Genomic DNA, 13726 nt, shown 5'->3' with positions numbered 1-13726 from the left:
AGGTTAAAAAGTTTGACAAGTATACTGAACATTTTATAAAATTTCATATCGAAATTATCTCCATATTTCGTCACTACGTGGTATATATCTCACGACAATAAACGGAATGTTTAATGATTGAGTACTATCACAATCCCCTGAGCGCATCGACAGAAAAATGCCCAAGAAGCGTCGGGTATCTGATATCAGGCATCATGAGCATCTGACTTACAGTCGAGAATATTTCCCGGAGATAGCATCTCTCCTGGGATTGGAAAACCACCCTAGCCATCTTTCCTAGATAGTCTGTTACCACTATCCAGAACAACTATCTCTGCCGCGGTTTGCATTTCCTCACCAGAACAAATCCAATATGCTACTTCGAGTTCCGTTATCTGGCTGAAATTCAATATTTATAGCTTGTAATGGTCTCTACACAATTATTTACTAGACGTGTTCACACCACACCTGGCTGAACCGTCCTGTACCTCCTGGCCTCGCGGTTCCTGGCATATGATACTCCATATCATACCTAGCAAGCCTCACGGTCATTATTAGCCGATGCACTTCTATCTCTCGGGACTCTTGGAAGACAATTCCAAAGAAGCAACATTGCCCCCGAAAGCGCTATGATAAACGGCATCAAAACCTCCACACCCTTAGCCTGCGCAAGCACACCAACAATAAACGGAAGGACAGCCGCACCACCACCGCCAAAGGCTGCCGCAAACCCAATGGCACTGACATGCAAGTGTTTTGGCAAGAGTTTTGTGGTAACAATCACAACCGCTGGGAACAATGGACCCAGAAAGAACCCCTGCAGGGATACCGCGACTGCGCCAGCATAGAAGTTCGGAACCAGGTACAAGATGAGACAGAATGCGATCTCGAGCGAGATATAGATCTACTCAAGAGTGAGCTTGTGGTGTAACTTGAATGCAAAAGAAATACTGGGAGAGCCTACCGAGATGGCAATCTTCTCGCCGATCAAAGGAGTCACAAATCCAAGAATAACCCGTCCAAGTGTTATACCGAGCCAGAATCCCGTAGATGTCATGCTGCTAGCGAACGGTGCGGCATGCCGCACTTTCTTCATAAATGTCACGACCCATCCTCCTAGTGCTACTTCGACGCCAACGTATCCGAGTAAGAAGATTGAGCATATCCAAGTGACTCGCGCAAATGGCATTGTGGATAAAACTCTGCGCAAGCCTGCTTTCTCGGATGTATCACCAGGTTGTTGTTTCTTAGCGAGTTGGAATGACGTTCCTGTAGAATCCCAGAAACACGCAACACAGACGAAAATCTCGATTGTAGCGCCTCCAATCTAGAAAGTTTTGTCACCATGAGTTATAACGATTCCAGAAAATATTGGACAAAGTATAACTTACCATAATGTAATAAAAATAATACCACGGCAATCCAGCATCTGCAACAAGTAGAGATGCAATGAGAGGGCTGATAACAGCACCTACACCATACGATCCATGAAGCAGACCGAGTAATTGATTCGCATCATGGAGATTTCCAATCCAAGCATTCCATGCCGAGTCCGCGAGGCCATTTCCCAGACCTGCGAATATGAATGACACAACGAGGACTGGGTATGGTGGATGCACACAGTTTAAGATGTAGGCTATCAGATGGCACAACGATGAGACGAAGGCTACGCCTCGTCGGCCTATGGCACAGTGTGCTCTCTCGTTCACAATTGCGGCTGTTGCATACCCTAGTAGTGGGGACAGGAAGACTAGGGAGACGATTGTGTACGAGAGGTTGTAATAGGATTCGAGCTGGGAGATTGTTAGAAGGGGAGGGGAATTTGAGGCTTAGGGGTTGATGTACGTATGGGATGAGTGGCTGAATCATTGTATTGGGTTAATATAAGTTTCAAACTGCCATGGGTAGATATATAGGTGGGATCTTACGCCATATGCGGAGTCATTTGCTCCCATTATTAGGAAGCTCCAGAAAGTTGCCAGTGTCTTCGCTATATTAGATCGCGGGTGATTCCATTTTTCGTCGTTGACTTGGCAAGATGACTCAGATGAAGATGAAAGGGCTTCATGTTGTAGGGTTTGACTTTCATATATCGTGGTGTGCGGACTATCTTGCACTCCAATAGGCATGGCTGTGCTGTTAAATAGACTGAATAACCCAAGAACCAGAAAACAAATAGATAACAACGCAAGACCGAAAAGCAGACTAAAGATCTTTTATACCATTTATCTAACCGGACTACAAAAGCTTTGGTCATGAATATCATCTAGCTTGCCATCGAGAGAAAGTTGAGAAAATTTCCTAATCAGTAACGGGTCGGTTCGTTTCCGGAATAGGCAGGTCCGCCAGCAACCCCAACATCGTGTCTCGGGAGAAACAACTCGAAAGAGTATCACGGTATAACTGATTTCGAAAACGACTGTAGCATGCTTCAATTCTGTCTTTTAATTCTTTACTGTACAGTAGAAATGATATGTTCGGCAAAAATATATTTTGCTGCAATCGTTTCAGGGCTTAAGCGTGCGGCAGCGCGCGTCACCAGTTATTTTTCGTGAAAGGCCTGGGGGATGCTGGGGTATTGGGAACTGCACGTGGCTTAAGGACCTTTTTGGTTCCTAGGAAGGTGCTGGTAAATACTCCATCAAAAAACTGCGGGCGTTAATCAGTGCTAGCACTGAGCACCAAATGGGTAAATCCAACCTCATAAAGGCAAACTAAGCGCTTTTGTCACCCAACTAGCTAGAATGGTGGCTACGTACAACCATACTAGAATATCTGAGCTCTGAACTCATTACGTCACGGATGAGAGCCGCGGTAAGCATCTAGCTAGTCTGAAGAGAGAAAGCACTCATGGATGGTGTAGCTGAATCGAAAGAACGTTTTTCAATACCGAAAAAGACCCAAGAAAATGAGAAGCAACCAAATCCGAGCAATTGACCGTCGCTAGAATCCTTACTACACTATTTATTGATAGATGGTAATCTGCACGCCTCTGCTACCCGTTCTTGGCATAGAAATAAGCTGATCGTGGTCATACGCGACATCCGAAACTGAGGTATTGTGCAGCTTCATGTGGGGTAGTGCACGTAGTGCCAATGCTGCCAAACCAATGTGAAGCTCGCAATACGCTAGGCTTAAGCGGATGGTTAGCCTGGCTGGCATATGTCGGTGCTGCCTTATTTCTTGGTTTGTACTCACTGCATGCCCACACATTGTCGGGGACCTTTGGAGAAGGACATCATATACTTGTCGAGCTCCCGATCCCGGGTCCCATTCTCGTCCAACCATCGCTCCGGCAGAAATGCTGTCGGATCCGGATAAAGCTTCGAGTCGTTATGTATCATGTAAGACGACATGCCGATCGAGGAGCTACGTGGAATTACATGTGACGAATCATCGGTTGCCACGTAAACTAGGTCCTCGTCTGGTGCGACAAGCGTTATGCGGCTTGCAACTCCGTGCATCAAACGTAAGGCTTCCTGAATTATCGCGTTAAGGTACGGTAGTTGCTCCAGGGTAGACCACCGCGGCAATGCTGTCTCGTCTCGTACCACGCTGCGCAGCTCTCTGCGCAGCCTGTCCAGGCGCTCGGTATCTCGAAGGAGGTGAAATGTGGCAATCGACAGGACGGTAGATATGCTGTGCGTGCCACCTAGAACTACTGCGACCGCCTCGCCAGTGAGTCTTTCAATGGACTTCTCTCTTGGGGGCCCGTCTGACTCGAGGAGCGCGTCGACAATGTTTGGGTGAACGACCTTGTCGGACTCTGTGTCAACACTCTCATACACAAGTTGCGGTATAATAACCTGTAGGCCTGTATTTAGTGGAGGTTCTTCCATGGAGTTGCGCGATGTTACAGACACGAATCAGCTCCAACAGCGCTGTGATATCAGTGGAGATGTACCGGCAGATATTCCTTCTTGAGTTAGCATGCTTCCATAAAATGGTAATTTGCGTTTTTGGAAACGAACAGCGGTAAATATTCTGCCAGATGTGCTAGAAATGGCAAATGGCGACTAAGGTAAAACAGACCCGTCATCTTGTCGACAGTGCCCTTGAAAGTTGGCTTCCAGCCGGACCTCTTGAGGTTTTCTAGGCTATGGCCAAAGGCATATCTGGTCAGCGTGTCTGTTGTGAAGCAGGAGTAGGCGGAGGTTAGTTCAAAGGGAGCATTGTCGTCCCAGGCCAGCAGCCGGGCGCAAAGAAGTTGTGCTTTTTCGTGTACTATGTCCTCATGTTTCGCTATTCTGGAACGGGAAAAATATTTTGCGACAGGAACTCGGCGTTGCTTATGCTCATCATGGTTTGCTGTGCCAACGGTGGCCTTGCATACTCATTAATAACTAGCAATACCGATGCGTCGAAAAAGGAGTAATTACCAGGCGCACACTAAGAAGAAAGAGCTCAAGAATTAGAATTAGTAGTAACATGCCATTGTAGAAACAACTTACCCTCTGGGGAATGCAGCTAAATAATGACTAGATTTGTCTCGCCTTCCCTTTCCTGTCCGATACAATATATCGATGAAAGCGGGATCATTGCAATGTAGCTCGTCTGGATTCACCCGTACAATGGGGCCTAGGATAGGGACAGTGTTAAAGATGGTACATTTCGTCGCTTATAACTGTGGCACTCTACCGTATAATTTATGCAGCTGTTCAACTTTCCGTGTGAACTGGCCTTTGCGAACAACGTCATACCAGAACTCATAACCATAGAACGCCCTGGCGAGCAGTGGGCCAGGAAATCGAGAGAGTGGGTGAAACCAGATACGATAACCGGCAACAATGACAGCATACAGAGAAATAATGGCCACAAACAAAGTCAGACCAGCATATTCCGTGCTGGAGGCCGTGTAGGCGGTTCCAATGGACAGTTCCATTGCTTCTAGAGACAGGAGTGCACTCCAAATGGTCTCGTCACGGTGGAAGCAGTGGAGCCGAATACCGAAACGCCCCAGAAGAGTCGACGGGTGGTCTTCGCGCTGAGTAGATATAGTTTCAGCGAAGGCAGCTAGCGGAGAACTCGTCGTCGTCAATTCGATGGTAACATTGCATTTAATAGAGCACCCCGCAGACCCGCAGTCCTGCATGTAAACGCTAATGTATCCCTTGCGTTAACATAAAGGCAGTTCTCCTTGCGTCTCTCACTTCATCCGCTGAAGAGTCCCCGCTCCCCATCTATGCAGACGGTTACATGTAGTACGCTCACGGAGTTTATTTTCTTCGTCGGACGGCCGCTAACATTGATCAACCTTGCGTCGGTACCATGCAGCACATCGCCTTCCCTACGAAAGCATAAGCCTCACATATTGCTTCTTCTCGGCCGAAGTGAATGGAACCCACTGCGTCAATATCTTACTAGGTCTGGCGTGGCTTGACCCAATTTGCCACGGCATCTATCGAGAACCTCTTATTAATCATAGATCCCGACGATGCAACGAGGGACCCACGAACCAACCCTCGTTATTTCGATATCATCAAGCCCGAATCACCCAGTGTCTGCATCGCCGCATCATAGCAGCTGGTTGCTCTCCCATAACGCATAACCGAGGCATTGTGCATCAGTCATCATGGCTCCGACCCAGGAGGAACTTCTGTATAAAGCTCTATCGTACTTGCCTCGCCCTCGCTACCCGTTCCCAAACCAAGTCAGCCAGCATATTGACAATCTGGCATCGGAATATTACCATTGGATCGACGCCGACTGTGACTTTCGTTCCCAGTCTGCTCGCACTGCGTATAAGCGACACAGGCTAAGCGACATTGCCGCCCGCGCATTTCCATCGCTGACTCTGGAGGAGCTGCGACCAGTGGCACGCTTCACGTCAAGCTTGGCCATCATCGACGACTTCTTAGACAAGGCGGACGCTGGCGAGCTCGAGCAAGTCTGCCACAGAACCACAGCACTTCTTCTTGGTGTAGATGAGAAGGAATCGCCTTACGAGGGATTCTTTCGCCAGGTGTACCTGCTGCGGAAAGATGCCCTCGCGTGCGGGATGCCTCTGCATCTGTACCAACAATTCGTCGACTCCATTGTAGGACTGTTGATGGGCTATGGCGCAGAGAAGCAACACAATGCAGCTAATACGGCGCCACCGCTCAATGAGTACACCACGCTCCGTCGGCAAACATCTGGTGGGCTCTGCTATGCGAAGTACCTATGCATGCAAAAGAACTATCGTCTCCTGCCTGACGATGTGCTGCGGCACCCGGCCATTCTCCGGATGCACGAGTTGGCAAGCCTCCTTATCGGCTACCACAACGACTTCATCTCGCTTCCGAAGGAGCTTGCCCGCGGCGGCGACGTGGTCAACCTCGTTATGGTCGTCCAGCGCGAGTATGGGCTGAGCACGCTGTCGCAGGCCTGGGTACGAGCCCTGGCCATCCACGACGAGACCCTCAGCGAATTTACCCGGCTACAAGAGAGTTTACCCGATTTTGGTCCCTGGCAGCAGACGGCCAACGAATACGCGGCTGATCTGGGCGTCATGGTGCAGGGTGTCTACATGTGGCACACAAACAAGACGGGACGCTATGTTCCAGGTGCGTATGTTGAGCCAGTCAATTGCCCGGAGGCGGCGCGAATGGAGAGCAAACAAGGCAGGGGCGCATCACAAGGAAAAGACCAATAACGGCCGAAATTGCCTGCGGGGGACAGGGTCCTAACCTTCGACCAAGTTGTTGTCGGCATCCTGTTCTGCGGGATACTATGTTTTTGCTTTGGTTTTTGCTTTTTGAACCCCACCAGCTGACGCACAAGGAGCCATTGCGAGAATACTCGTTTTGATGTACGTACTCCTTTTGACCAGGTGACGCCAAATCTTTTTAGGATTTAAGTAATATATTGCACTGTTTTCTCTTTTAGTCTGTTTAATTAGAGGGTACAGCGTGCCATAGCAGGTGCCATAGCAGTGCATAGTGCGCGTCCTCATCTACCGGCCTGCGCGGCACAAGCCAGGAAGTTTATTACACCGCTTTGTGGGTAAGACACTTTCGACCCAACCACTCGATGCTAAGGGCAGGGAGGGGCAGTCAGTTTCAGCCGCAGGGATATACGATGTATTCCGTACACCAGCGTCAACTGGGGCCCAATACTGGAAACTCGTGCAGCGCAGGCGTTGCCCGAGGATGAGCGACGAGGATGCTGCTGCCACAAGGACCAACAGAGGGACCGACAGAGAGGCGAGCTTGTCGCTGCCTCAATTCAGGATTGAGACGGGCATTGAGTCGGAAATGGAGGCAACTATCATCAGCAGCATCATATCATATTATGTCAAGCGTAGAAGTCTGGAAACGCAGACCTTTCTCGCTCTACTCCTGTCATTCCTCTCAGTAAAGCGATACTAGATTCGCATTAATTTTGACTCCGTGTTCGTTGGCGCCGAAGCAAGTAAACTGGTGCCGTGAAGTTGAGCAGACGTACAGGTTGTTGGGATTAATGCATGGCTTGGAGCATGAGGCCTTCCAGAAGACTGTTGCTCCGGTGGTGATGAGCCCTTCCAACACCGGTAAGCATAACCGTATTAAATCAGGAGTGCTATTTAATTTAGCCTGCACAAGCCGCACCCTATTCGGTGAGTTTTATATCATCATTCCCGGACTGACATAGAGGAATCGCTTAGACCATATCATTTATCAACGGCGGTATTGATTGTACGAATTATACGGCGATACTGAAGGGGTTGAACCTCGCGTCCATGTTTCGTTTGCCGAGAATATCATATCATACAAAATAATAACCCGCTCAACACTTCCAAAGCGGCCACAGCGCCTAGCCCATCGCGCCAAAACAAAAACGCAGCCAGGAACTTTGTTGGGGCCATGGTGTAGAGCACATTCCGTTGCAGCTGCCGCGGCGCCATCCACGAGAGCACAAGCTGCACCGAGCCCTGGATAAGTGCGCTTAGCCTGCGCGCATGTCCCAAGTCGTGTCAATATGTAGCCTTATTCGCATAACGCACCCCATCTTAGCACGTACCCGATCATATGGAGCGCGACGGAGGGGGCAGCCGAGAGCAATTTTCCAGGGCCCGCGACGATCTTCGGGAACAGCAGGACAGAGGCACCGACGGCGCCAGTAGCAACCGATTGAGCGCGGAGGAAAAGCGCTGGCAGGCGGGACATTCTGTAGAGGAAGACTAGAGGGCGCCGGTAGAGACGATCTGCGGCGAATTTTGAGCTGGCAAAACTCGGTGCCTTTTGGCTGTAACGAGATGCTGGTCTCTAGTTCAATGGTACAGTGCCTGTCGAGAAGTATTAGACCACCCCTTTCACCGCTTACATCCTACCGCCTACTAATTATACACATGCAAGCAAGAGGCCCTAAATGGTAGGGATAACCAGTCATGCAAGCGATCTGGCCTGCCAAGAATCCTTACTGAGGAGGAGCGAGATCTAGTTGGTAATTTAGTAATATTGGGCTTGGTAGATTGATAGTAAGCTTTGACAGCTTCTTGGATTCGATTCTCGATATTTTCAGTTAAATTTGACATCGTAATGTAGTACAAAAATATATGGGAAGTTGATGGAATAGTGAAAAATGTGACCCGATTTTGGCGCTATTGGTGCCCTGCAGAGCTCATCGCCGATCGAAGATCTTTAATGTCAATGATCGACATTCCACATCTGAAGTTCGACCCACCCCGAAATGAACCGAATACCTTAAATCTTATCAGGACCTCAAGTATTCTGTCCCATTAGCTCTAGAACAGTGATCACATATGGCATTGCGCCGAGCCTATTTACCGGCCGTCAGTTAATGCTTGCATCCAATAACGTATTCTTTTAATGAATATAATCATTGAATATAGAAAAAGATGTGAGTTGTATATTAGCAGTTGGGTAATATTAATGACTGGTATTGGTATTACTGACCAAAAAGAAGCAAATAGGGGCGTTTGCATTAGCGTCACTTCCCGGCCGAGCTGGCATGACAGGGTAGAGGTCACTTGAAGAACTGCCCCCCTCGAAAGATAGATTCAGCCAAGCCCCAAAGGCCAGGAAAGAATGTGTGCATGGTGATTTGTCACTAGTACTTGGCGTGCCTACATACTGCAGTGTTGGCGATGCATATCACATCGCACAACATAAATATCCCAGTAGTATTATAGATAGAGGCCGAGAAGCCCCGAAGATCCATGAGATCTCGTTACTGTAGATCAATGTCGATGTGGTCAATCCTCTTCATCCCAATTAGAAATTGACATTGGCCCATGGAATGTCTAATCTCAACCCCTCGTAAGTGAGTGCATATGAGTGGAGTAGAAGTAAAAAGGGCCCTACAGTACGGAAGGGGGCTGAAATTTGAGGTAGAGAGTGCGGCTTGGCTAATAATATTCAATGATTAGCCCTTCTTTCTGTTGCCGCTCTTATTGCCCGCGTTCTAAAATTTAAAATTGGATACGACCATGGCCCATGATCCTGGCGAGCACTCTGGCTGTCAACTGGCGGCCACCCTGGCTTGGTGACTATAAGGGTCCTCGGTCTTCTGACTACGTTCTATATGGGTCAGGTATTTTGATCTAGATCTCAAGTGTATTATTCATTGCCTATTGCCGGCGTCTTGTCGGCCAATCATGATCACTATCGGCTTTGAGTGCTCGTGTGATCGAGTCCGCCGCCTCTTCACTCACAACCAGATCGTCGCCGAATGTCATAAATACCGTGTTAGTTCCATCCTCGATCGCTGCATCAAGGTCCACTGCAGGACCCACCCATCAGACGATAAACCAATTATACCAGCCCTCACTGGGACAGCGTGGGTATCTGGCTGAGAACCGTCGTACGCATTTCCTGGTCGCCTCTAGACTATCCCGAGACTGGATTAAACCTAGAATGATTGGACTGGGAGAGGAGTAGTACCAATAGCAGGTAACGAAACATTGTATATTCTCGTGTGCAATAGAAATGGCTCGTGTGGAGTAATGACTTTCAATAATTCGTTGTTCACCAGGGTTATTGATCCACGTAAGTGGATCTCTTACACCAACTAAGGCATTTTAAGCTTTGAGGAATCTCGGTTTCTCCTTACATTCAGGGTAAACTCTCTGCGGAGGAATACGAAACTATGTGTGCCCAAGTGGAGGCGTATCTGATAAGGTATACTGGGATCAGGTCAGAACTCAAAGGATCCCGGAGGATTGGGAGGCCCGCTGGGGGTTGCTTCGCACAGCTTTGGCCAAGTACGGATGTACATTTGTCTTTGAGCACTCGGACCCAGGAACTGCGTACTCGTACGAGGACTTGAAAGCAGGGAGGACCGGAAAATCAATCGTTGGTCCAGCGCACTTCGATTACGTCTGCAGTCCTGATTATGAACTGTTTGAATTTTTTTCAAGCAAACCCTTGGTTGACACCCTACGAATGGATGTATAAACCAAAGGAAGAGGACCCCGACGATCACCAGTTCTACACGCTTGCATTGCAGGATGAGTTTCGAGACCAGGGTCCCCAGGCTGTAGTCCGGATTCACAGCATCGAGCTAGATCCTGAGACGCCATCCTTCCCCGGCGAGGAGTGGCACACCGAAGGAAATGCAAACGAACGTATAGTCGCCAACGCCATCTACGCGCTTGATTCGGAAAACATATCCGAGCCGCAAATCAGCTTCCGGCAGAGGTGTATAGGAGGGGACCGTACCTGGGTCTATGACCGAGTCGGCGCGGACGATTCGGACAACGAGGAACGTGCTGCAGATGAAATCGATGACCTAATCCTGAAGTATGCCCTATGGGATGTCAAGTATATAGGAAGGCTTTGCGGATTTGAGGACATTCAGTATAGTCCAGCCTAACAACAGCTCGGCGAGGTGAAGATGCCCCCGGGCCGGCTGATCTCCTTCCCCAACGCCTTCCAGTACCGAATGGGCCCATTACAGCTTCAGGAAAAGACTAAGCCCGACCACTGCCGTTTTCTCACTGTGTCTCTTGTCGATCCGACCTACCGGCTTTGCTCTACGCGGAAAGTCCCACCCAGCAGACTGGTTGGACAAGAGGTGATGGCGCTGAGTCTGCGACACAAATGGATCTGGGCGAGGCCCTCGAGCTGAGAGAGGAATTGGTCAAGGAACACGCTAGGAAGGATGAAGGTGTCTTTGTCTTTGTGCTTGCTTCAACTCTCTCGTTTTCTGGATTTTCGTGAACGCACGGGGTAGCCAGCTAGAATATACACACATTCTACAGTCTCACATGTTGACTGATGCCTGCTCTTGCGATTCAGAAACCAACGATACAGATCTGGATGTCTTTGTACCAATAGAGAAGGTCCTCGGCTTCTGCACAGGCAGCGTCTAGCGCGGCAAGGGATATAATGGCAATCGTGCTGCCATTCGCGGCGAGCCTAATGTGCACCAATTTAGGTATTCACTGGGCTAGCTCACTTTTGGGATTCCTGGCCCATTGACTTAGATACCCTTTTTTTTCATCAAGTACAGCAGATTAATTAGGCAGAAAAGTGGCATTGCTGTAGAGCCGCATGAATAGATAGACCCAGATTTATTGAAGTCGAACCTGCGGTTGGCGTGACTTTATTTGTAATTATGATATTCGTATGCGTCGTGTACTACCGATCCATAGAAGGTTGCTCGGGGGTCTGAAGATGACCCTGAGTGCTCTGCTCTCTTCGGAATTTAGCCAACCACTCATTGTTGTCGGCCATCGTCTGGTTCCATTGGTCTTCAGAATCAAACAAAAGTCTTCTTGCCTCGAGTTGAAACATTTCGTCTGTGGGAATGACACCATCTCTCATCATCCTTTGTGCATAATGACTTAAATGACGAGTGAGCACTTCCGTGTAGGAATCCAAATTATCCCCTTGAACCGGCCGTAGATCTGGCTCTGGAGCTTCCGGCAGCATCTGAGGTTCTCCTGCCGCATCCAGAAAAGTGGCACGAGACAGCATTTGGGAGAGATGGTCATTCACAGCTCCGTTCGTGGCGGAGAAAGGCACGAGAGTTCGCGATTCGAAGTCGAGCATGTATGGCGGGACACTATGTGTGACTCTCGCAGCAATATCTGGCGGGAACTCATGATCACCTTTCCAGTTGGCCATGGTAAAGCCTTTGCGGAAGTGGAATGTCAGATGGTCGGCTCTTTCATCCCAGTTGGACATCTGGCCGTCACAAAATCCACAACGGGAAGGAATTTCCGTAGCAACACGCTTCCAATCGTCGATTAACGGAATGGTTTCGAGGCGATGGGAGAGGCGCAGATGCTGAATTAGGTGATCCTTTCGCCGAAATGAACGTATCTGTTGCTGACATGGTCTATGGTTGTGCTCTTCAAGGTGCTTCAATGTTGGATCCAGCTGATTGCAATAGGCACAATGAGCGCGGCCTGTTGATGTCAATACCACAGAGCCTCCAAAAGGCGCGCACACCCAACTCTCAAGATCGAGATGAAGGGACTTCTCATGACGCATCCAGTCAAATTTGTTCTTGAATTTATCACAGCAGAATGTGCAGCAAAATATGCGGGGTTGGTTGGCCGAACTTCGCTTTTTTCTAGTTGTGCGAGTCTGCTTTTTTCGAATTCCAGCAGATGCCTTGTCTGGCGCGGCTTGGCTGCCATTAGACAAAGCAGACTCCCTGGATCGGTTAGAGCGCCGAGATGATGCACTAGTAGCACTTTCTCCACTTGTTGTTGAGGGTTCTCGGGATGCTGGCCGACGATGGATTTGGAACAAATTGCTGGCCCCGGAGCCAGGCGTCGTGGGTAATTGATTTACACCTGAGTAGCTCGATGGATTTTCAAGAGCATTCTTAATGGCCGATAAACTTGCTGCTTCGCCTTCGGGGGAGATTCTTTCCAGCGTTCCAAGGGATCCGCAGGACCTGCAGTAGGTGGTATGAAGATAGCATTTGCCTGTTGATTGGTTTTCCGTATCAAATACCTGCTTTTCCGCCGAGGAAGTTCGCCGTACCCCCGTAGTGAGTGTTGCGGCAAGGGTGGTGTGGAGGTCAATTCTCTGTTCTCAATGGCTCCATAAATTGATGGCATAGCGGGCGAATTGGAATTGCCGGAGAACAATGGATCAGGTTCGCTAGGTTGAATCGATGGCAACGATTCTAACAGTCCATAGTTCATCCAATCAAAGTCATCATGTTGTTCAGCACTTGAGTTATCATGTTTGGCTGTGAGCCAGTCAAAGGTCGGATCTAGAGACTTCACATGTGCCGAAGCATTTTCCAACGGGGAGATAGCAGGATTGGAGGCAAACCCATCAGTGACATGATAATTTGCGTCATTCTCCTCACAATGCGGCGGATCCGTGGGGTTTAACAGCATATGTGCATATCCGCTATCGAAACATTCCGGGTAGTCAAGAAAATCGCCATTTTCAGGCAGCTCATAATTATTTGCGAGATCTGAAGAAAGGTTAGTGCGCTGATGCTTGAACTCTTGAAGCACGCAGAACCTGTACATTGTGAGTCTCGGCGCCGCGGAGCAGCCATCTCTACAAGCCTCTTGTGTTGAAGTCACTGGTTACAATTGATAATGGCGATGAGCTGTAGTTATATTGTTTGCTTAAAACTATTGATATATATAGAGCTCGTTACAACATAATTCCCCTCTGTCACATGATGGCCATGTGACCGGATCAAGCCAGGGCCTAAGGTATCAACACCTTCTGCCTAATATCCGAGGTGTCGATTCCGCATGGGTTGGCTGTTTTCTTCGACATCTTGCTTCCCTTCTTCACACACCGGCCACGTAAGAGCCAAGCAGTTTTGATAGGGAATTTATTCT

General features: G+C 48.8%; 6 protein-coding genes across 6 annotated transcripts; 2 read left to right on the top strand and 4 right to left on the bottom strand.

Annotated features, from left to right (window-relative positions):
• Positions 1–511: 511 nt before the first annotated feature.
• N7487_009393 (uncharacterized protein) lies at positions 512–2108 on the bottom strand (the record flags this gene model as incomplete). Its single annotated transcript, XM_056877123.1, has 4 exons — positions 512–883; positions 944–1306; positions 1371–1772; positions 1908–2108. 4 exons carry the CDS (start codon positions 2106–2108, stop codon positions 512–514), a joined length of 1338 nt encoding a protein of 445 aa, XP_056725703.1.
• Positions 2109–3173: 1065 nt separating this feature from the next.
• Positions 3174–5071, bottom strand: N7487_009392 (cytochrome P450; the record flags this gene model as incomplete). Its single annotated transcript, XM_056877122.1, has 6 exons — positions 3174–3785; positions 3841–3895; positions 3951–4303; positions 4359–4368; positions 4431–4557; positions 4618–5071. The coding sequence occupies 6 exons, from the start codon at positions 5069–5071 to the stop codon at positions 3174–3176; spliced, it is 1611 nt and encodes a 536-aa protein (XP_056725702.1).
• Positions 5072–5551: 480 nt separating this feature from the next.
• On the top strand, positions 5552–6613 carry N7487_009391 (isoprenoid synthase domain-containing protein; the record flags this gene model as incomplete). Its single annotated transcript, XM_056877121.1, has 1 exon — positions 5552–6613. The coding sequence occupies one exon, from the start codon at positions 5552–5554 to the stop codon at positions 6611–6613; it is 1062 nt and encodes a 353-aa protein (XP_056725701.1).
• A 1086-nt stretch (positions 6614–7699) lies between these two features.
• Positions 7700–8105, bottom strand: N7487_009390 (uncharacterized protein; the record flags this gene model as incomplete). Its single annotated transcript, XM_056877120.1, has 2 exons — positions 7700–7889; positions 7960–8105. The coding sequence occupies 2 exons, from the start codon at positions 8103–8105 to the stop codon at positions 7700–7702; spliced, it is 336 nt and encodes a 111-aa protein (XP_056725700.1).
• A 2242-nt stretch (positions 8106–10347) lies between these two features.
• Positions 10348–10773, top strand: N7487_009389 (uncharacterized protein; the record flags this gene model as incomplete). The annotated part of the gene is made up of 1 exon (XM_056877119.1): positions 10348–10773. The coding sequence occupies one exon, from the start codon at positions 10348–10350 to the stop codon at positions 10771–10773; it is 426 nt and encodes a 141-aa protein (XP_056725699.1).
• Positions 10774–11540: 767 nt separating this feature from the next.
• On the bottom strand, positions 11541–13431 carry N7487_009388 (DNA-binding domain-containing protein; the record flags this gene model as incomplete). The annotated part of the gene is made up of 3 exons (XM_056877118.1): positions 11541–12810; positions 12870–13344; positions 13401–13431. 3 exons carry the CDS (start codon positions 13429–13431, stop codon positions 11541–11543), a joined length of 1776 nt encoding a protein of 591 aa, XP_056725698.1.
• Between the last annotated feature and the right edge of the window lie 295 nt (positions 13432–13726).

Source organism: Penicillium crustosum (assembly GCF_028827405.1).
Source record: "Penicillium crustosum strain IBT 35664 chromosome Unknown utg000004l_segment0_segment0, whole genome shotgun sequence".
In the NCBI taxonomy this organism is placed as follows: Eukaryota; Fungi; Ascomycota; class Eurotiomycetes; order Eurotiales; family Aspergillaceae; genus Penicillium; species Penicillium crustosum.
The sequence above is the reverse complement of the archived record's forward strand: the minus strand, read 5'-3'. Positions and strand labels throughout refer to the sequence as shown.